Source organism: Mytilus trossulus, chromosome 12, assembly GCF_036588685.1.
Source record: "Mytilus trossulus isolate FHL-02 chromosome 12, PNRI_Mtr1.1.1.hap1, whole genome shotgun sequence".
Classification (NCBI taxonomy): Eukaryota; Metazoa; Mollusca; class Bivalvia; order Mytilida; family Mytilidae; genus Mytilus; species Mytilus trossulus.
The window spans coordinates 19351949-19376259 of NC_086384.1; the positions used below are offsets into that span (position 1 = coordinate 19351949).

Here is a 24311-nt window from a genome sequence, read left to right on the forward strand (position 1 = left end):
TCATACTGATGCAAAATAAGCACATGGCATACATACGAGCATTACAAGTATGTGATGTGGCCCAACGTTGGTACTTTCGTTTTATGTTCAAATGTTCGACTATCGAAATTCTCCTGATGAAGTTAAACATAGTTATACGTGCTTTTTGTTGTCAGTTGCTGTCACATTGGAGTATACCCATAATTAAAATTCGTATTTATAGAACAAAATGTTTTCTGCGCATTTTATTTTTATATCCTTTCATTAGATATAAGAAGATGTGGTTTAATGTACGTTAACCACATGTTGCAATTAATTGAGAGATACAATGTATATAGTTGAACATGCAGTACGAATATTAACCCACACATAAAGCGTATCCGTATCCCGTTCGCACCCGTATCCCGTTCCGACAAATGACCCGGATGAATCAGAACCAATAACCGACGATGTTACCCTAACCTTGATATCATGTGACCGGGTTGACGCAAGTGTCAATATTGACTTTATCAGACCGATTGACCTACTATATTATTGAACACGGTCTTGTTGTGTGATGATGGGTGCAGGATATGTAACTAGACGCTTTGTTTATAAACAAAACTTTCTAATCTATACTTTCGTAGGTAATACATTCATATCACATTTATTTATATCCGTTCGCACTTTAAACCGCTTAGTACATGTAGTATACCCTGATTATAAAGTGCACCTGTGATCGGTATTACGAAATTCATCGGCTTTGCATTTGTAACTTAATTTCTGCTTTCGAAACGGAAGATGGGATTGCTGTACTTCTTCTTGGTATCTTGCGGTACTTCTTATAAGTATTTGGCTGCTCTACTTATTGGTATTTGATTGTAATAATTATGCATATCTTGTGGTACTTATTTCTTATTATTGGTATCTTGCTATACTACTTATCAGTATCTTGCTATACTACTTATTAGTTTCTTGTTGTACTTTTTATTGGTACCTAGCTTGTACTTATTGGTACCTGAGCAGTACTACTTATGGTTATTTTTCCGAACTACTTCGCGATACACAACTTATCAATGTCTTGTTTTATTTATAAGTGGTATCTGGTTGTACTACTTATTGGTATCTTGTTGTACTTATTACTGGTATCGTGTTGTACTTCGTTTTAATATGTATGTATACTGTGCGGAAGGAAGACGTTGAAAAATAATTTTTACTAAATCAAACGTTAGGGTTGACATCAATGAGTATCATTTCACAATATCCAACGAAAAAAATCATAAATAAGAAGTTGTGGTATGAGAGCAAAAAAGACAAATCTCCATCAAAGTCACAATGTATAAAAAGTTACCAGTTACATTGTATAGGTCAAAGAACGGCTTTGCATTTACATCTGTTAATTGACTCCTCCAAATGGATTATATATTTCATATTCTTCTCGATACATTTAAATAAATTAATATTGTCATTAGCAGTGATGAAGATAACATAGATTTGTCCATACTCTGAATACAATTATATTGATAATTTTATCAAAGATATAGGCGTCTATTTTCAAAAATTGTCAGGAATCTTGAAAAAAAAATGATATTTCGCTTTCACGGCCTCATCGTTAAGAAAGCTTACAACTTTAAAAATTGTCCTGAAAATCTGCCTCTATTGCACAAAAGACTTATTGTAACAGGTGAGTATCATAGCCGGTTCCTTTTGTAGGAACAGTTTGGTTGATTATATAGGGAATCACTGAAGCATGACTGGAGTGCCCCCTCCCCCACTCTTCAAGCAGAGCCTCCTCCCTTTCCCTTTATGAAAAGTTCTGGATCCGCCACTGAGTGTATTTTAACGAGGGAGAGATGCTGTTCGTTCATCATCAGGACTAAACATCAAATGACGTGAAATTAAATAACTGGATTCAATGTTATATGTGGATGAATAGTATATTAACAGTAATTTTCATATATAAATCCACTAAAAGTAATTTTTATTTAAAAAGTAAAACTTGATGAGTTGAAATGCAAAAATAATAGACATATACAAAGAAACATACAATACATGAAAAAAGTTCTAAACAACTCAGACAGTTTAAAACTAACATATATATGTATATACATCTGCACATGTGAAATATTTAATGAATATATACATCTGCACATGTGAAATATTTAATGAATATATACATCTGAACATGTGAAATATTTAATGAATATATGCATCTGCACATGTGAAATATTTAATGAATATGTATATAAGTATATAGATAAATTAATTGACCAATGTGGACCTCATTTTCGCCACCCCAAGGATTTCTTTACAACACGAGACGAAATATCTTTATTGGGATCCCAAATAGTGGTAAGTTTAGAAATTCAGTCGAGATGGTTAGTATTAGGACAATGGCTTTTCCCTTCTTATATAAGGGGATTTCTTATATAATGAACTGCTGTTTTTGACAATGAAGGAAAAAGCTTTACACATCTATAATAATAACCTAAATTTAAATATCTTGTACATGTTAGCGTACATTTACAAATATTTTAAAAGTATATTTTATCGTGTGTGATTGTTTGATTTCGAAAAAAATAAAATAATAAAGAAACTATTATTCCATATTAAATCTCGAAGAATATTGGATTTAGGAAAAAAAAAAAGGTAAAAAACTCATCATAGGTACCAGGACTAAATTTTATATATACGCCAGACGCGCGTTTCGTCTACAAAAGACTCATCAGTGACGCTCGAATCCAAAAAAGTTAAAAAGGCCAAATAAAGTACGAAGTTGAAGAGCATTGAGGACCAAAATTCCTAAAAGTTTTGCTAAATACAGCTAAGGTAATCTATGCCTGAGGTAGAAAAGCTTGCCAAAACAGTTAAACCTTTATTTCTAAATATTTACACAAGTCCATGATAGATAAAATTGCACAATTTAAGGGAGATATGAAACCTTAAAATTTTGGATTTCACGAACTAGTACCCGGTATGATAAGGTTCTCATTGACACACTGTATTTAACTGAACCGCACTGATGTAATAACATGCACAAATATAGTACATACCATCTACCTTGTCCTATCTCAATTAGTCAAAAGATATTTCCTACTTAAAAAGTATGCACTTCTCTGTAAAACTAAGTCAAATGTTGCAGGTGGGTGACACTTGTTTCCCTTCGGCTATTGCAATCATGATGGTATATACAACATATACGTATTTTCTCCTATCATGTCACCTTGTACAACAATTTTAAAAATGTTTTATGACATTTTCAACGGACCCAAAACGAGAAATAATCAGCAACAGAATCAACCAACATACTGCAGTCAGCAGCGATTGTCATTTTACTTCTTTGACAAGCTGTTTACAAAACTTTTGATTTTTTGTAATACTAAGGCTTTTCTACCTCAGGAATAGATAACCTTAGCTGTATTTGGCAAAACTGTTTTTGAATTTTGGTCCGCAATGCTCTTCAACTTCGTACTTTATTTGGCCATTTTACCTATTTTGGATTCGAGCGTCACTGATGAGTCTTTTGTAGACGAAACCCCCGTCTGACATAAGTACAAAAAATAATCCTGATATCTATGATGAGTTTATTTCAAACACTTTTGTCGCCGGTATTATTTCATGAAGTTTTAGAAACATAATGTGGATAGTATAAATTAATTAAAACTTATACTTGATCTCAGTGATGAGTTCAATTTTGCACAAGTTTTGATTATTTAATTTACATTAGCAATGTGATGTACTGTTTTTATCATGCGCACTCAATATCATTCATATTCGACATGTCTGTTGTACTATGAATCAGTAGTAGGTCCATGGTTGTACGTACGTTCAATATAATGGTGTTTTTTTAATCCGAAAGCCGTATATTGTGGTGATGTCAATGAAGCTCGAGTTTCGTCATGAATAGGACGAAATGAATAATATACTTACGTGTTATGCTAGAATAGAAAACTTTATAGTTTAAAAATGATACTTATTTATAGTGGATTGGGAAACTAGTTATTGTATAACTTATATTAATCCCTTTCCACTTTGTGGGTGCGAGTGCCATTTAGCTCGCTCTTTTTCGAAATTTATAAGGGTGTTATTCACGTGCAAGAAATATGTCTCTTGCTTAACACGTGTCATCCATTTATCGTCCCCTATGACGGACTATCATTGTTTCTCAATTCCATTCTTGCAAATAGAGTCGAGGGACATCCGAAAACTCAGTATCTCAAATTTTCTACCCTGAACGAGGATAGAACCAGGACTATTTGTGTTAGTAGTCCAATGCGCTAACCACTACACCACGGCTCTCTGTATACTTTCTGGTGATATTCACCAGGTGTATGCCATACTTAGATCGTGTAACATTTTTTTTCCTGTTAAGACCACATAAATTAATTATTTGCTAAATGAATTTTGACAACACATATACCTTTTGTTATGTCTGCTCCCTTTAAGGGATAGGGTTTACAGAATAAAGAACTATGGTTAAAGAAATATACAAAAGGGAAAATGGTCCAACAAATAAACGAAAAAGAGAATCCTGGAATACAAAAATGTAAAGGGGCCTGGCATAGATAATTGATAAATTATATATAAAGATAATAACTTGCAAAATATTAAAAAAAAAGAACATAGAAAAATGGCTTTATACTTGAAATGAGAATACAGAATTGTAGATCTTCATCTATTTCTATACCATGAACTTTCTAAAGCACCATTTTCGTATTTAATTCGATACATTAACTTCCTAAAATCCCACATATTTTTACGCCATGTCGAACTTTACCTTACTTTATATACTTTATCCCTCGTGGTATATAGATTGTAACATATAAAGATGTCATCGATTTACGCACTTATTTAGAGGTCAGGGTCGCATTATCAAAGTAGTCAAACTGAAAGTCACCAAGTACTAACCAATCTGTGTTAGGCCGGCGGGAGAATGCTTGGTTTTTTGTCAGAAGAAACATTGTGTATCCACTGTCATAAAAAAAAATAACAAAAATAAAATAAAGTTAAAAAAAAACATTTTTCAACAATATTGAATTATATTTTTGTTTTGTATTTTTTTAAACAGATATATACAAGAAATAAGATGTGGTATGATTGCCAATGAGACACCTCTGCACAAGAGACCAAGTGAAACATAAATTAACAACTATACATGTAGCTCATAAATTGTCCTTCAAAAATTAGCAAAGCCCATACTGCATAGTCAACTATAAAAGGCCTCGAAACTGCAAACGAGAAGAACTAATGGCCTAATTTATGTACGAAAAACAAATATGAAGTAAAGCAACTATTATATATATATATCGACAACCACAAAATTACAGACTTCTGACCTGGGACATGCACATACATGCAAAATATGGCGGACTCAAACATGTTAGAAGACACCCAAGCCTCCCATAATCATGGACCAGTGGTGCAACAAAACAAATCAAGAACTGTATAAAACAATAAACAAAGAACGCAAATAATCAACAGCAACTCAATTACAAGCTGGCACATATATAATGTGGCGGGGTTATACATGCTAGCGGACGCCAAACGCTCACATAACCCGGGACAGTGATTTAACAGTTCAACATCAGAACAAAATATTAAAATCAGTAGGAAAAGGCGTAAATCATTTGATGGATACAAATAGAAATACGTGAACGAGACCGGGTACTTGTACATCCCAACAACAATAAAGACACTAAGAGAAGATGTTAGAGTACTTGTTGTTACTGACAGGTAGTTCAAAGCCAATAACAACTAATAAAAAATCTTGCATTTAAGACTATATCATCAATCAGTACACATCAAACATCCAATGGATTTAATGTTTAGACGTTTAAACTGTCGGAGAAAACCCTGAACTTGCGCAATGACAAGATACATGTATCGATAGATTGTATAGCCATTAGTGTGCGGCATATCTATATATCTATATATAAGTTATTATATTAAGGTTTTTTTTTATAACAAAATCAATATTGATACCAATAAAACACTGTTTAAAGATCTAACCACAATGTTGAATTGGTAACCTTTTAGAATAAATAAGCTATATTACAAAAGCTTCAATAAACAGGCATCGGACTTTTCCACAACAATGTTCAAAACATATATAACAGACCGCAACTTACAACAACGAATTGGTTTAACAATAAAACATAAGAAAACTCTGATATATCAGGGTTATAACTTTTCAAGTGAGTCTTCCTGGTTAATCACCACTCTTCGCTACTATACTGTTTATTTTATTTTATTTCATATGTTCATCTCATCTTGTCATTTGTGTTAGTGTTATGTTATATAACTTTTGATGAACTTCTTTGTACCATTGTAACTTTATGGTGTTTGAGAAATAAAGAATCTTGAATCTTGAATCTTGAAAAACTCGAGTTAAAAGGGAATCATGACTCACCCTGTTGATATGAAACTCAGAAAACAAAAAACACAAAGAGAACAGACACAAAGTACCGATGTAAGAGTCACTTTCCTTTAAAGATAAAGAAGCAGTGTGCAGCTGAAATTTCAAAATGACAGAATGTAGTACCATTGTTTCAACCTAAATTGATATGTATGTGGCAATACATGCTAAGTATATATATGGTATACTCCCGATTAAACTATTAAAGACAATATTCAAATGTAGATTTTTGATGTTATGGTCGAGGTCTTACAATCATTGAAACAATAATGATTTTAAACTGGTTATGTGATTATTATTTTCTAAATGCGTTCTACTTTATAACTTAAAAAAATAATAGCCTTTCAACCCTTACATGTACTTAGATAATTCAATGGAAGGAAATGCTTAAAGCCAACATGCATAGTAAGATCTACTCTTTTATGTCATTTTGATGCTGTGCCAATTTCTTCCTTCATCAAGTCAGTTATAATGTTTGATTTAGATGTAAAACATAAAGGTGTTCATAGTACCTGGATGCCCTACTCGTACTATAATTTTCTGTGTTCAGTGGACCGTGAAATTAAGATGTAAAAAATAGGTATTTACTCGTCAAATTTGTTATTTATCAACAAATCATCTATTTTGACTTTTTCTTCCTTTTTGAACCATGATTTGCTTCCGGGGTATTTCTCTTTGACGTTTTTTTTTTACAAGGATTTTTATCTCAGGTAGGTTTTTTTTTATTGATTGGTTTACTGGATGACCCAAGAGGTTAAGTGATCCGAACAAAAACAAAATAAAAACATGTTTTTTTTTTTAAACTTAATACGAGAAAGGAGAAGTGGTATTCTTGCCAATCATACAACCATCCATCATAAACTTACCTAAAAGTTAAAACTGTAAACAACTGTCGGTCAACGTACTGTATTCGACAATGACCAATAGCAATGCCGTATTATATAGCAAAATACAACCTAAGGCGGTACCCAACACTTTCACTAAAATTAATTTGGCTCGTTTAATATTCACAAAATTTTGACAGAATATTTACTTTGACCCTTTGACAAAATATAAAAATTTCCAAAAATTCGAACCAACCATTTTATCAGAAGAATTACACTAATAACAAAGCAGTTTCACTGACGGTAATTTTGATCATTCAGACGCTTAATATTCTACACAACATAAGACATAAGACATAAGACATTTTATTTCACTAAAGCCCCCACATGGGGTATGTCAGTACAACATTTTTTTAACAAACAACGTAATTAAAACGTTTAGCTGATTTTACAGAGTTATCTGCCTGTAGTGTTAGGTACCACCTTAAATACAAAAATAATTCCGCTGTCGAAAAACAGTAAAGCTTAATTGTTGTTGATTGTTATGTTGCATGTTCATGAATTTAAAAGTTTTCTTCTCTTACTGGTCATCTACAGTATTACGGCATTAAATGTTCATAAACTCAATTTTAAGAGGATATTTAATGTGGAACAGGATCTGCTTACCCGTCCGGAGCACCTGAGATCACTCAAGTTTTTAATGGGGTTCGTGCTGAGGGTTCGTGTTGCTTAGTCTTTCCTTGTCATGTGTACTATTATTTGTCTGTTTGTCTTCTTCATTTTTAGCTATAGCGTTGGTATTTTTTTTTAATTAATGAGTTTGACTGTCGCATTTTTCGCCCCTGTTTTGTTATCCCAATTACTTACTGTTAAATCATTTTATTCGTTTGATCGAGTAATTAGATTCAATCATTTCAGTTTTCTAGGGTTTCTTGAGAATAGGAGAACCACGAATTCAAATGTTCAACGAATTACAAATGGCTATAAGGCTTTGTATGCAGAAATTGACAAAACCACGAAATCAAATATCCACAAAAATGCAATGTTTCCTCAATCCTCGGAAATTGTTACTCACGAAAATAAATGAATCCATAGAATAACTAATCTTCCTGGGTGTTATCAAATTAATAATTTTATATAATAGTACATACAATATTTATATAATAAAATATACACATTATACAATATAATATTGATATATAAATTTTCATAATGCATGAAAACATTGTAATATCTGGTTTCTGTAGATCCAAGAGGATTTACTCATCTTTATTTCTTCAATTGACTGTACTGTCATTTTCTAGATTACTTTTGTATGAAAAGAGGGGGGGGTGGAGGATTTTCGAAAAAGGTATACATGCATGCTAAAAGAAGCGAACACATGACTGACAATAAATATTATGCACAAAATGTATAACATAATTCACATACATGTGTCTTTGAAACAAATTATATGTATAATTTAATATAAAGTATAAACGGTATTTTTTCTCAAGAGACAAGTGCCTGTGACATTATTGTATACAAAGTGAACACGAATTTATCATCCGTTGAGCTTGTTAGGGAGCTACCATTTGATTTTTATGGGGGGGCTAGGAGGAAAAATTTTGTCCTGCATTTTTTTTTTAATTGTAATCTCTGTCCTGCCTTTTTATTTTTTACTCTATCCGGTCCTGCCTTTTTTTTTTTATAGTTTATCCTGACTTTTTTTACCCAAATTGTCATCCTGCTTTTTTTTTTTACCAAGATGCTCATCCTGCCTTTTTTTTTTACTCAAAACTCCTGTCCTGCCTATTTTTTTCAAATTTCATCCTAGCCCCCCCCCCCCCCCCCCCCCCCCCCCCCATAAAAATCAAATGGTAGGTCCCTTAGACTTGTTGAATTATACAACACAGTAGGGGTATAAGGTCTTCAACTATTGACAAAACTTGTATGTAAATAGGTATCAAAGGTACTATCATAATTTAGTACGTCAAACGTGCGTTTCGTCTACATAAGACTCAGTGACGCTCATATCAAAATATTTGTAAAGCCAAACAAGTGAAAGGTTGAAGAGCATTGAGAATCAAATTCATTTCCCTTTATCTCCTGGAAAACATTTATTTAAGCCAGGGATTTTTAAAAGCTTTAAAAAAAAATCAGTTATAAAATACATTCATGTCGTACATTGACCTATAATGGTTTAATTTTTTTTATTGTTATTTAGATGGAGAGTTGTCTCATTGGCACTCACACCACATCTATGTCATACATTAGCAGGCGATCGATGTGCCGAACTTACTCTTTAAAATTTATTTTGAGTAATGTTTCAAAAAGTCAAAATTGTGCTTTACTTGGTACAGCTTTGACTTTACGCTGTATATTTAATAAGTTATCAATATGTCGGCATATGCAAGTGAGTTTGATATTTCAATCATTGGCATAACAATATACTTTCAAATATACTTTCATTCAGTCATTTCTATCGGATTATTCATTATGTATAACATGTTATGATTATCTGTTTCTGACAAAGGATATGGCGTCGCCTGTGACGTATGTTTTGACAATATATGACGTATGATGATACAGGTAAACTGTAAAGGAGAATTGATATGGATACAATTCTCCATATTGTTATTTTATCTATTGTGGCCTACCATATGTCGCTATATAGATTTTAATACTTGGGATAATGACCGCAAAGGACTTCAGTATTGGTATATCTACGTGTGTGTGCTCTCGTGCGTACATCATAAACAATTATATAAAGGATTATCACGCTTGCCTATTAAGATAGTTTGAAAATGGGATACCCTGCAGTTTGGTTGAAGAACATTCTAATGTTGTATATGTTTCTTTTTCCTCTCTGAGAAATATGAATTATAAAACTTAGATATAAAATAAATTAACGGTACCAATTTTCCTGCACCAGAAGCGCATTTCGACAATACATGTCACTTCAGTGATGCTCGTGGCCAAAATATTTTAAATCTAAAGCTTATATAAAGACTAAAGAGCTATAATTCAAAAAGGTCCAAAAAGTATAGTCATTACTGATCAACAAGATCTAATTATCCAACAATCTATACAGAAGATTTCTTCTGATTTGAAAATTGGTTCTATGGTCTGCTTATTAGAGTTATCTCCCTTAAATATTATTTGACCTAAAAAAAGTAAATGGAAGTATCTGATTGTGCTGTTTAGTACAGGAAAGCATCTGAGATTACCCACAGTTTTTGTTTGGGTTCGTGTTGCTTAATAATCAGTTTTCTATGTTGTGTCTTGTGTATACTATTATTTGTCTGCTTGCCTTTTTATTTTTTAGCCATGGCGGTGCATGTTTATTTTCAATCTACGAGTTTGACTGTCTTTCTGGTATTTTTCGCCCCTTTTTTAGTCGCATTTACAAATTTCTATTTAAAAAGAATTGGAAAACACCTTTGGAAATAAAATTAGCAAATTAGCAAAATTGAATACATGAGCTATATAATGTTATGACGGGGTATTTGTGAAAACAATATCAGTCGAATGAGTCAAAGGTGATATTTCTTAAGATGCTAAGCGGATATCTTGTTTTCAAGACTGGCAAGGTTGTATCAACAGTCAATTTTCACGCAAAAAGTTTTCGTGAAAATTCACCCATAAAACAGGAAGCATATAAACCAAAATATGTGCATATACGTTGTGCAGACAAACTGCTTCTTAATGCTATGAAAAATCTGTAAAAATGCTTTCGTTTTTTTATTTTACAGGCCTTGGTATTTCTTTGGTCGCATCTGTGTGTTTGTATGCACGTAGATTCATCCGTTATTCAGCGCAACATTGTATAGATGTGTGGGTACAGTGTAATCCTGATAGACCCCCTATCGTAATAAATGGAGATGCGACACAAACGTATTTACAACAATTTTATAGGGGCAATCATCATTCAAATACAAAAAGAGTACATGCTATAACACTGGCATAACCCAGTAGTCGGCACTTTTTTGTGCTGACATGAATTATCATTGATATGGTTATATTTATAAATTAACTGTTTACAAAATTTTGAATTTTTGAAATACTAAGCCTTTTCTACCTCAGGCATATATCACCTTACCTGGATTTGGCAAAACCTTAAGAAATTTTGGTCCTCAATGCTTTTGAACTTCGTACTTAATTTGCCTTTTTAACTTTTTTGGATTGGAGCGTCACTGATGAGTCTTTTGTAGACGAAACGCGCGTCTGGCGTATATAAAAAAAAAAAGATTTAGTCCTGGTATCTATGATGAGTTTATAAGTATTCGGAAAGAGCCACCCGGCTGCTCGGCGGGAAGCAAATTAACTTCGGAAAATTTGATGACGTACAAACAACTTGAAACCTTACAAGGTCTTTCAAAGCATTATCATTGTAAGCGACTGTCATACAAGTGAGATGTTTAGCTAGCTATAAAACCAGGTTAAATTCACATTTTCTACATACAAAAAATGCCTTTACAAAGTCAGGAATATTACAATTGTTATCCATTGGTTTGATAAAATGAGAGTTTGAGGTTGCCATTTACGAAATAAAGACAACAGTATTATACCGCTGTTCAAAACTCATAAATCCATGGACAAAAAACAAAATCGGGGTAACAAACTAAAACCGTGGGAAACGCATTAAATATAAAAAGAGAACAACGACACAACACTAAAATGTAACACACACAGAAACGGACCAAGCATCAGACAAAATCCCGCGAGAATAACTTAAGGACTTTCCGTTTAAATTTCTCGGAGTTCGTTTTTTAAATCATTTTACTTTTTAGATGCACATTTGTTATTTTGAACATTTATATGTCATGTTGATCACTGTTTCGATAATAACAGAATCATCGGTGTACATCCGAAAAGCTTTTACATAAATTTCTGAAGTACTATAATGACAGATTTTTAAAAAGGCAAACAATTAATCAGACGAAGAAAGATTTTTAAATAGAATAATACCTTTTGTTAAAAAAGATAGTGTCATGTTGTTGCTTCTTATATAATTAAAGTTATATTATTCAATTTGTTTTAAATATAGTGTTCAACTTTTCTTTTGAATTTCAAAACAATTGCTTTGTTTTTCCCGGAAATAGACTTAGTTTAAAAAGAATAATATCATGGTCTCAATATGTATATATACATATATTTTAAATTCTTAATAATAAATAAACGGAAACCTCAATACTTGGAAATAGATTTTTATAGTCGTTACATTACGAAAATTACACAGTTCAGTGTCCCAGCTATACCAAAACGATTATAAACAAGATTAACTGAAAAATACTGTTCTTCCAAGGACATTTTCTCAAGGTCTGGCAACCAAGATCGCATTAATAACTTGTTTGTATGTTAAGAGCCTGTCCATGAGAAAACCATGCAAAATAGTCCGGTATCAATATTTGCCAATCTTTATGAAATCTTGTTTGTAGGTTTACCTTACCATAACTACTGTAAATAAATATAATATTTTGATTTGATGTATATATCTTGGCGGTAGGGGGCGCCACCTGTAATTTGGAAATTTTTGGATGAAAACCAACAGAAAATACACAAAATAAGCATTTTTTGAAACAATATTTAATGTATTTATAAACATATTATCAACAAAAGTGGCATCAATTATAAAACATAACACAAAGACCTTTTCATAGCCATATCTGCCATAAAAAAAAAATGAAGTTACCCAAGGGCAGATAACTCTGTAAATTTAGCAATTTTTTCAAATTTCCTATTTTCTAAAAAATGCCAAAGTTCATAGGGTTGTATATACTAAGATAACACTTTTATTTATTTCTTTTTGCTTTTTTTACAATTATTCAAGTCTTAATTGCTACCATATAACAGGTTTTGCTTTGCATTTGAATATTAATAAAAAAAAAATCCAATCCACTATCCCCCCTTTTTTTCAAACTTAAAAATTGATAAAATTCAAGATTCAATAAAGTAAACAGTGACTTATTAAAAATGAACACTGGAGGTGGGGTTTTACTCAGATTATACAAGAAACTACATTAAATTAAATATTTCTTTTAAAATATCTCGGTGGGTATGGACAATTAAAAATCATGGTGTTATTGGTTGACAACAAATTTGAGCAAAGGAAAAAAAAAATGACACACTTCTTGCAAAATAATAATTCTACCAGATATTAAAATTTGGTCTTCATAAAAATTAATAAAAAGCAGACTACATAGAAATAATAAACACACAGTATTTAGAAAATGAAGTTTGGTTGCTTTAAAATGATAGGGGAGGGGGTGGCTTAACACCATTTTTTGCCTTTTAAAACAAATTATTTTCTGTGAAAGTACTTTATCAAATATTGCTGAATTAAATAAATAGAACATGAAAAGGTTGATATGATAAAATTCTGAACCTATTGTAATAATGTATATACACATTTTAGAACAGTCCTATCAAAAAGGGAGATAATTTATTATAAGGAGGTTAAAAACAAAAAAATACACAATTTTCTAAAATAAGGTAACCCCCTTTGTTTAAAAATATTTTGAAAAGAATTCATGAATAGTTAGTTTTTCCTTGCTTAAATTTATAGCCAACTTGTTTTTTTTTAAAGCACAAAAAGCTGTATTCTATAAAAATAAAATAACATTAATTAACGACTACATGACTATCTGATATCACTCGCCCCTCTTCTACAGAAAGCATGAATTTGTTTAACATGAAAAACATAACTGACCCCAAAACATTATTATAAGTCTGTGTATGTCCCTTAATGTAGCAATAATTTCAACATCTGAACATATAAATAATATAGTGTTTGACATACAATAAAATAACAACTTGCATGTAATCAAATAAAGATTAGTGAAAACAATGAGATAAATCTGGTCCTCTATAATTCTAATTATCTCCCATGGTAATATTTACAAAAGTTTTATATAGAACAATGTTATACCACTAACACTTACTACTTACTTGCATGCTTTAGTTTGAGGATTGATTTTTTATTAACCAAACGGAACATTTGTATGTACTTACTAAAGTCTATTAAACTGTTCTGAACACTTAAAAAATGATTCTATAAATTTCATCATTACTTTTATGCTGTTTCTGTCCCTAGTTACTTTCTTTTTATTTCACATAAAAATTTTAACATACCCATAGGTGTTCAATCAATTTAATTTGTCTTATTAAAGTATCATTTGATTAATATTTCATCAGTAGAGGAAAAGAAAATGGGCAAAACCCAAAGAATTAGCAAAAACTCAAGTATTTCAAGCTTTAAGTGTGACAATATCAATTTGAGAATTAACATACCAGGAGAGGTGTCCCATTATCAATTATGCTAATTACATCTTCTACTTTCCAGTTATTCTATACAATTAAAGTGGTACCTAACACTACAGTGAGATAACTTTGTAAAATCAGTTAAACGCTTTACTTACATTGTGTTGTATAGGTAATATTAAGCTTCTCAATGATTAAAATAAGTGTTTGTCAAACTGCTATATATGTATTTTTTCTGATTAAACAGTTGGTTCAAATTTTTTTAATTTTTTATATCTTTGTCAAACTTTAAGGATCAAAGTAAATACATGTACTTTGTCAAAATTTTATCAAAATTGAACGAGCCAAATTGATTTCAGTTAAAGTGTTGGGTACCAACTTAAAATGGATAATTGGGAACAACAATATCTGCATAATAATACAGCAATATATAGTTTATGAAAAATCATTTTCAGATGCCAAAGCAACATTGACCATGTCAGCATGATACTCCAATGCATCTATTTCAGCTAGGGCTTGTTGAAGATCTTCATCATTCTTGGTTTCTTTCTGAGTACCAGTATGAATTTCAATAGACTGTGCATTCTTTCTCACAAAGTTCGAAAACAGACTTCTTATTTGTGATGGTGAAAGCCATTCTTCCTGCTTAAATACTTTGTTCCCATCATCATCCCTTTTAGTTTTTAATTCTTCAGCTATATTCTCAAAATTTGGTCGTTTGCCTGTTGTGTTAAAATACTGATGTATTGAAGATATGTAGTCTTTGACTTTTGTTGAGAAACGTTTGACAGATTTAGAAGTTTTCAATGCCCAGCCTTCATTGTTAGAAACCGAAACAGTTGAAGGTGCTGTAGCTCGTACAAGCACTTTGTGTTCTCTCTCCACTGCAACACACTGTGAAGCCCAAGCTTTTTTAATAGAGTCAAACTGATTTTCTTTTTTATTATTGTACACATGATTACCAAGACAAAGATGGTTTTCCAGATAACATAATTTTGTATACACTTTTGAGCAAGACATATCAGGACATGGATACAACTGGTTATTTGGTTCAGAAATTGACTGATCAGTTTCATGGCCATCATTCCTTGGTACTTCTTCAATAGTTTGCTCTTCAGGTCTTACAGAGAGGATTTTCAAGGAACCTTTGTTGTTAAGCAAGATTGGGAATGGCTCTTCAACCTACAAAGAAGTAATATCCATATTACAAACATTACACATACAATGTATTAAGCTAGCATTCTACTAACTTAATTTAAAATGCCAATAAAAAATTGACCAAAAAGAAACCAAATGTAAATTAAGGTGCATATGACCTTGATTTTGTATCAATAACAGAATTGTTTGTACAAAATGTCATTAATTTACCATCCAGGTTATTGAAAAAGTTGGACCTAGAAACTAAGTCAAGCAAGTTGAAATGTATAAAAATTAAAAGAGTTGGTATGATTGCCAAATAGACCATAATTGATGAAATGAAGTGGTTGTAAGCAATTATAGGCAACCAGCTGCCTTCAACAATGTAAAAATCCAGACTGCATCATATAGCTGTTCTTGAAAGTCATTTATGCCATTTATATTAAGGAAGATATAAATACAAATTAGACAACAGGATATATATAAAAGTATAGAATATTTACACTTAACTAATAATATATTTATTTTCAATTTTTTAATGTATACTAAACCAGATTCACTTTTGTAGCCTTTTTAATCTTTTAAATTTAAATGTTTACTTTGAAAATGAACCTGTAAGCAGACAACAGATATCTAAAACATTAGTGAAGTGTAAATTTTACATATGCAATATTCCATACAATTATTACGTCTTCCTATTGCTATGTTTTTTTACCGTAAATCCAGTCAATGTTGCACTATCTTTAAACTGATTGGGTGGCAAAAAGCTTCCAGTACCAATCTTATAGGCCCGTCTGCATGTCACTCCATTTTCGTGAAATGTGATGTTATTCATTTGACTGATGTTGGGAATTTTGGACAACATTTTTCTCTCGTGTTGATTGTCCACAGATACCACTGATGCCAATACACCTTTAACCCCACCATTTGCATGAAGTGCTGCTCTCATGTCTTGTGGTGTAACTATATCATGTCCTTCTCCAGAGTACCTGTAAAATAAAATGAAAGTACATAAGTAAAGACATTAACCAACAACTAGCAAACTGGTTTAACCTCGCAATATACTGGGTCTGTCCCAAGTCAGAATCCTGTGATACAGTTTATTGCTATATATCCTATATGATTTTCGTTCATTGATTATTTGTACATGAATCAAGCTGTTCGTTGCTTAAATTGATTTTACTCATTGTTGAAGGCTCTTCTTTCATTGTGTGGTTTAGTGCTGCTTCATGTTTATTGTCATTGTCCAATATTTATTTATTTCTTATATTTTCTCCTAAAAAATTATTTATATATGACTTGAAATCATAACTGTCTAAAGGGTATGAACATATTTGTTTAAAAAAAGTTACCTGATCATATGCATTTTGCAATGAGCAGTCTTGGCATCACAGATGTCTTTCCCACTTTGTGCCTCACTGAAGTTGTATTGGAGAACCTTGATGGATGAACATGAGTTCAGATGCTGAATAAAAGAAAGCAGTGGTGCGCAGTGATAACATCCTGCATTGTCACTCTTCAAGAAGACCTCTTTCACTGGAGTCCTGACTGACAGTTGGTTTAACAAGTCTGTTAGTATATGGGCAACTGAGAACCAACCCTGAGTTCCTAACTGCAGAATATGGACAAAGGTTTGAACATCAAATTTGTCTGTATGAGTTGCAGGTGATTCACCTAAAATCTGTGAAGTTGTTATTACAGAAGAAATGTGCCAACCAATGCCTTTTTTCCCATAGAAATCAGCTTGTGTTTCTCTGTGTTTGATAGGTAGGAACTTCATTGCCCAGTCCATTACAATTAAACATTGATGAGATTTTAATTGTAATAGTACATCTCTACGTGCTTGTTCTTGGTGTACTGTTCTAATACAATGAGCTTTCCAAGTTGATAAGTTTAAAGTGGATATCTGCAAGTCATGGGTTATCTCCTCTTGGATGTCAGCAGGAATCGCGTTTCTGACAGATGATACTGCATCCAACATAACTGTATCCAGTACCCCTGTTGTTGAGCAGTCATCACAGGATTGATCATGGTCATGCTCACATTTGTCGCTGAAACATTTTGATGTTGGATCACTAAGGCTGTATGTAGAACAGTGTTCTGCACATTTTGATTTGTTTTCCACATGCCCCTTCATCTCAAACTTCAGGTGTTGATTCACATGATCAAGTAATGATTTAAGCTTGACTACACATTCAGAAGATAAACCAAACATTTCCAATTTGGACACAATTTTAAGTAGAATATCAATTGCACGCATACCTTCAGAAGTGATATTGTCAAGTCCATGCATGTTTTTCTTTTGTGATGCTGCACAAGCCTTAACAATGTTAAACAGTGTGGATCTGCCTAGGCACTCATAACCCTCATCATTGCAGTATTGGCTGTATGCACTCACAAGTCTAGATGCAATTACATTTCTTACAACCTTAGGTATAGTTATCTCTAATCCAGATGACAATTTTAAGGTCTTGGATCCATAACCAACAGCCTGATGGTAAGTGGGGCAAGAAATAAATTCAATGAAATGCATTACTCTTGGCATGCTCAATCTGGAACGGTAGACCTTTGGTGGATTTATTAATTGTCCTGGAAATGTTAGTGTTGCATGTCTTCGGGCAGCATCAATTTTAAAAACACTAAGTCCTGGTACCAGTTCCATTAATCTTTCCTTTGTATGCTTATTTGCAAATAGGGATAAAATTTGCATCTGACTTAATCTGTTGTTCTGCTGTTGATAGGATGCAATCAGTGCCTCAGTCATTGTGTCAGGTTTGTCTTCTTTTAATGATATCCACTTCTTGCACACATCTGTCAAAAGATTATTTTCTTGACCTGGTGCAACATACTGTGCAATCAACTGGATAGCTTCTGTAATTATTTTGGTATAATATGAGGATGAACTTTTTGAGAGGCTAGTCCATGGCAACTGTAGCTGTGAATTTAGGGCAGGAAAATTTCTGGAAAGCATTTTCATTGCAGCATTGAAAATCTCTCTTGGAGCCATGTTTTCTTCTTCCCAATCAGATGTTGTGGTCTGGGAAAATGTCTGAGTGGATTGTGATGATAGTAGAAAGTCACATTCTGAATCTGAAAAAAAAATCAAATTATAATGTTTTTTTTAGAACTTTGGACGGTACACTTTGATATCTAACAAAGTTAAACTTTGGACCCCAATTTGGTCCAACTTGAAACTAGGGCCCATTATCAAAAATTTAAATGCATGTATAGTTTAAGCATATATATATTATCAAAGAACCCCATATTTTCAATTTTTATTAAAATAAAACTCAGTAAAATTTTGGACCATTATGTGAACCAATTCAATAAAGAGCCAAAAATCAAAATTCAAAATACATGGTTCGGTTTAGCATGTCAAAGCATTCAAGAATAAAACCCCATTGAAATTGGTCAAGAAATAAGCAATTTATACTATGCATTATAAAAGTATTGTTTTTCAACCAATTGGGGGGCAGCAACCCAACAACCGGCTGCCCAATTCATTTGACAATTTCTGGGCAGATAGATTTTGACCTGATAAATAATTTAACCCCTTGTCAGATTTGCTCTAAATGCTTTGGTTTCAGAGTTATAAGCCAAAATCTACATTTTACCCCTATGTTCTATTTTTAGCCATGGCTGCCATCTTGACTGGTAAGCTGGGTCACTGCACACATTTTTTAAACTAGATACCCCAAGGATGGTTGTGGCCAAGTTTGTTTAAATTTGGCCCAGTAGTTTCAGAGGAGAAGATTTTTGTAAAAGATAACAAAAATTTATGAAAATTTGGTAAAAAATGACTTTAAAGGTCAATAACTCCTTAAGGGATCAACTGACCATTTTGGTCATGTTGACTTATATGTAGATCTTACATTGCTGAACATTATTGCTGTTTACAGTTCATCTCTATCTATAATAGCATTCAAGATAATAACCAAAAACGACAAAATTTCTTTAAAATTACCAATTCAGGGGCAGCAACCCATCAACCGGTTGTCCGATTCATCTGAAAATTTCAGAGCAGATAGATCTTCACATTATAAACAATTTAACTCCTGTCAGATTTGCTCTAAATGCTTTGGTTTCAGAGTTATAAGCCAAAATCTCCATTTTACCCCTATGTTCTATTTTTAGCCATGGCCGCCATCTTGTTTAGTTGGGGGGGGGGGGGGGGGGGGGGGGGGGTCACCAGACACATTTTTTAAACTAGATACCCAAATGATGGTTGTGGACAAGTTTTATTAAAATTGGACTAGTAGTTTCAGAGGAGAAGATTTTTGTAAAAGTAAACAACGACAGACGCAGGACGAGGACAGACGATGGACGAGGGACGCCAAGTGATGAGAATAGTTCACTTGGCCCTTTGGGCTGGGTGAGCTAAAAATGATTATTTGGACACCTTTTTAGCCCTTTAATTTCTAAACGGTTAGAACTATATGTAACCCCCAAAATCAATCCCAGCCTTACTTTTTCAGTTTCAAACTCCGTGTTTAGATTTTATAGAGATCCATTCACTAAATCTAAGGTTATTGTCCATAAATTAAGTGTCTGTAGACTTCTCTGACGACAGCAAAAGTGATACAATTATCAATTTGAAATTTTGTTAACTGTGCATTTGCATTCAGGAATCGCAATCAAATTTATTTGTTCAAAGAGTGTTAATTTACATTTTTGATGAGTTAAGCCTTCCAATTGATATTTTATTGTTTGGTTTGCTATGTTCTGATGTTATGCTATTGTTTCAGAAAGGGTGAAGGTTTGGTATAATTCAAACGTTTAATCCCGCTGCAAATGTTTGCACCTCTCCTAAGTCAGAAATCTGTCTACAGTAGTTGTTGTTTGTTTATGTAATTTATACGTGTTTCTCGTTTCTCATCTTTTTATATAGATTTGACTGTTGCCGTGTTGGATTTAGTGTGTGAATATTTTTACACTAGTAAATTTGGGAACCTTTATAGCTTTTTGTTTGGTATGAGCCAAGGCTCTGTGTTGAAGGCTGTACATTGACCTATAATGGTTTACTTTTATAAATTGTTATTTGGATGGAGAGTTGTCTCATTGGCACTCACACCACATCTTCCTGTATCTATATAAATTAGAAAGATCATATAATAGGGAACAGACAGAATACGGACAACAGACGCATAGACTGAAAAACATAATTGATATAGGTGGGTAAAAAAAAAATTAATGATGCAAACACTTGTTATATGCCATAAACATTAATGATCTGATCGTTTTGATAAACTTATTGATGGGATATAGAGATAGAGGATGTTTTTTTTTTATAACTGAACTGAAGAAAGCACATGTATATTTTGATCTGAGAGAAGGAAATCATAGATTTTTTTGTTGAAGGATTCTTGCCCTATGTAGATTATTGCGTTGCGTTGTGTATTTGATCGTAAGTTAACTAAAGCGTTAAAGATAGAACTACGTCTGCCATTATACATTTCTATTCCATACAACATAAAGTATAACAATTACGCGAGGTCACAAAGATAGCGGCCGTACCGCAAAAAGGTACGTTAATATTAGCGCAATTCTTAACATTCTGGGGCCGCAGAAAATGATATTTAACTTAAATTTGAAATACAATATGAAAAATTCGTAAATTGTGACATAAAAAGAAATAACATCATATTTAAAGTCTCTCAATAGTATTTTAACTGTTCACGTCTGAATAATTTAACACTTTTACAAGTCTATATAATAACTGGAGTTAATTGAACAGTCTATACATCCACTAATTTCTTCAGGGCAGAAAAGTTCTCCAGGGCAGAAAAGTTTCAATGTTACACCCCCACCCCCATTGCTCATTGTCCCAGGTCAATAACTAAAAAATATTGTATTTCTTTTATAATATGTTATAAATTGATATTTTAGCAAAATAGAGTTTGATTTCTTGCGATTATAACCCTTTTTTGTAAAAACAAAAACAGTGCAATAATTTCTGAATTGACAGAATATTTACTTATTTATGAAAAGGAATAGTACTGTAAACACTTACTGGTGAAAGCTAAATTATCAGATTCTTCTGCATTCGAAATTCCTGTTTCTGTTGTGAATAGTCTTTCTGAACTGTCGTTAAATTTTCCTAAAACATTATGAAAATAATGAAAACAAAAATATAAATTGAAAACTTATTTTTGTTGTTGTCGTCTTTGGGATGAACAGCAGCGGAAAAAGCGCTATTTCTTTGCTTTTTGTGTGTTTTTTTGCTGTGCATGAACTAATTTTGTGTCAATGATGGATACATGTACCACATATCCTTTGTTTTTATATAAATGTTAACAGGCATTATAACTAGAAATCCACACAAAAAAATACCACAAAAATACTTCTCAACAAACATAATTTGGACAAAAAAAAGTCTAAACAAGAGGTGCACAATGACATTATAATAAAATTTCAGAAATTCAATCAGGAACTGCATAGTCGGAAAAAAGGACAAGCCTATTTTAAAACAGACAGTTCATTCATAAATATGTTTTGGTGTTTAGTATAATGTCAATTTTCAGTAACTAGTACACAACTTTTGAGGACCACCTCCAAGTTCAGGATTTTCTCGCTGCGTGGAAGACCCATTGGTGACCTTTGGCTGTTGGTTGCTCTTTGGTTGGGTTATTGTCTCATTGACATATTCCACATTTCCATACTAAATTTAAACCCCATCTCTATATATATTCTTGAATATGTACCTTGCCCACTTCAAGAAGTAAGGAGTACACTTACTAGGCACATTTTTTTTTACTTCATCTACAAGTTTGTACATACCAATATCAGTTATCAAAGCCTGCTTGCTGTCTTGAGATACAGGATACTTTCTGATGCACGAGTAACATATTCCTAAAAGAAAGAGAAATAATTTACAATGATGCATGTATATGTATATTATAAATATTACACATAGTAACCCAAAGATAAGTATAGGTATTGCAGACAAAGAATTTTAACAAAAACTGTAGTAATTCTAAAACAGATGTCCTCCACTTAATACATGTACATGTAGTTTAAACTCTAATAATAATTGTAGGCTTGAAAGACAAAATACAAACTTTGTCTCAAGTCATTTTTCAGTTAAAACAGTGACTAAAATTATTATTTTATATAGGGACCTCAAGCTTGCACATGTCATTTTTCATGTAGATCATGTACAAATGAAAAAAATTTGATAATTAATAAAATGTGTATTTACATTTTTCTAGTTCGACTCATAATATAGTCATATTTGTAAATTCAATATATCTTAAAGTGCCCTGTGGAAGTCAAATCATGCTAAATGTGTGTAACATTTGGTAAACTTCTTTGTGATTGTTGACTAAATTTTGACAGGAAAATTTTATTCATATGGCAGATTTTGTTATCAATATTATTTGATGGCTTACAAATGTAGTTTATCACAGTTGGTGTGAGTCAGTTTTCAAATGATTCTGCTCTGACCAGTGCTCGGTCTATATAACACCTGCAGTGAGGTGATAGTTTCTGTTGATCTGTGTTAGTGTTATCATGTACATGTACATTTGTACCAATCTGTGTTGACATACATGACATATGCATAGTAATTATAGCCACCCCCCCCCCCCCCCCCCCCCCCCCCAACAAAAAAACCCACCACCACCACAAACTAATTGTCTAAGAGTATCTCCCAAATATTTTTATACACATGACATTGATGTTTTGTAAGAATTTTATTTCATCGAGTATTTCATATGAAGTGCATTTACATGTATAACCCCCTCCCCCGCCCCCTTTTCCATACAAAGTTTTATCTAAAGAAATTTTATCACTTTTAAATCATACTAGAAATTTGTACCTGAACCAACTGGCAGAGATATTCTCTTTGTCATCCACAGCTCTTTGCATACTGATGCTGGTATGCCCCTGCTTGGTTTTGCAACACTCTGGTCTGGATGTGTAGGTGACTGGCACTTTCTCGTTTGACGCCTCCAATATATTCCAAAATCATCCCTGTGTTTCGGGCATATGTAAATGTCACATGAAGAACAGTCTATTGAAAATATCCCACTTCTGTACAATATTAAAAGCCCTTCTGGTAGTTCATAGTCCGTGGAGTTACACCCAAGACTACGTAAATGGGTACTTGTGGGTTTGTCACATTTGGTTATATGGATACACGGGACATTTGAAGCATAATGTAATGATTGACCACATTCAGATTTATAAGCAAATGTACATTTCATTTCATTCTTTTTCTCACACTGCATAGTTATGCATTAATTACATATTTACAGATTGTCCATGAAATAATACAGCAGAAGATGTGGTTCTATTTTGTCTCCAATGTAAACATTAAAGAGTACAATCAGGGGAGGTAAATCAATCTTTTACTGGGGCACCATGAAGGTTTATTCTTATTTTTTGTACAAACAGAAATTAAAGAATAAGTTTGAGATTATAATTAGATCAAATATATCTACCAAATAAATATTTGAAATTAAAACTGTAATTTCCTGATAAAAACTATAGTATATGAATATTGGATTAAGATAGGAAAAATATTTTGATAATTAAATCTATCTAAAACCCTTGAATTTCTCAATTTTGACTTTAAAAAAATAATATTGTGTTTAAAATTTTTCCCTTCAATTATTTTCTATATACCAGTAACTTTAAGATAAAATTAAGGAGTTCGTTGACAAGTAAATAGTATATTCTGCCTGGAATTCTTCTTTTTTTCATTAAATTTTTTGATTTTTTGACATGCTCATAAT

The 24311-nt window shown here is 32.4% G+C and overlaps 1 protein-coding gene across 1 annotated transcript; it reads right to left on the reverse strand.

Annotated features, from left to right (window-relative positions):
* Positions 1–14273: 14273 nt before the first annotated feature.
* On the reverse strand, positions 14274–23891 carry LOC134693124 (uncharacterized). Its single transcript, XM_063553831.1, has 6 exons — positions 23393–23891; positions 22354–22425; positions 21587–21673; positions 16929–18666; positions 16292–16565; positions 14274–15621 (listed from the first exon to the last, which is right to left on the reverse strand). Exons 1-6 carry the CDS (start codon positions 23802–23804, stop codon positions 14875–14877), a joined length of 3330 nt encoding a protein of 1109 aa, XP_063409901.1. The 5' UTR covers positions 23805–23891; the 3' UTR covers positions 14274–14874.
* Positions 23892–24311: the final 420 nt, after the last annotated feature.

What these genes read in the sequence shown, in the direction of transcription:
- LOC134693124 (XM_063553831.1), bottom strand. Translation starts at nt 23,804, where the DNA reads ATGCAGTGTGAGAAAAAGAATGAAATGAAATGTACATTTGCTTATAAA. An exon ending in TGATAATTTAGCTTTCACCA is followed by an intron (nt 18,667 to 21,586) that starts GTAAGTGTTTAC and finishes TTTTTTTTTCAG; the next exon opens with ATTCAGAATGTGACTTTCTA. An exon ending in CAACATTGACTGGATTTACG is followed by an intron (nt 15,622 to 16,291) that starts GTAAAAAAACAT and finishes ACTTCTTTGTAG; the next exon opens with GTTGAAGAGCCATTCCCAAT.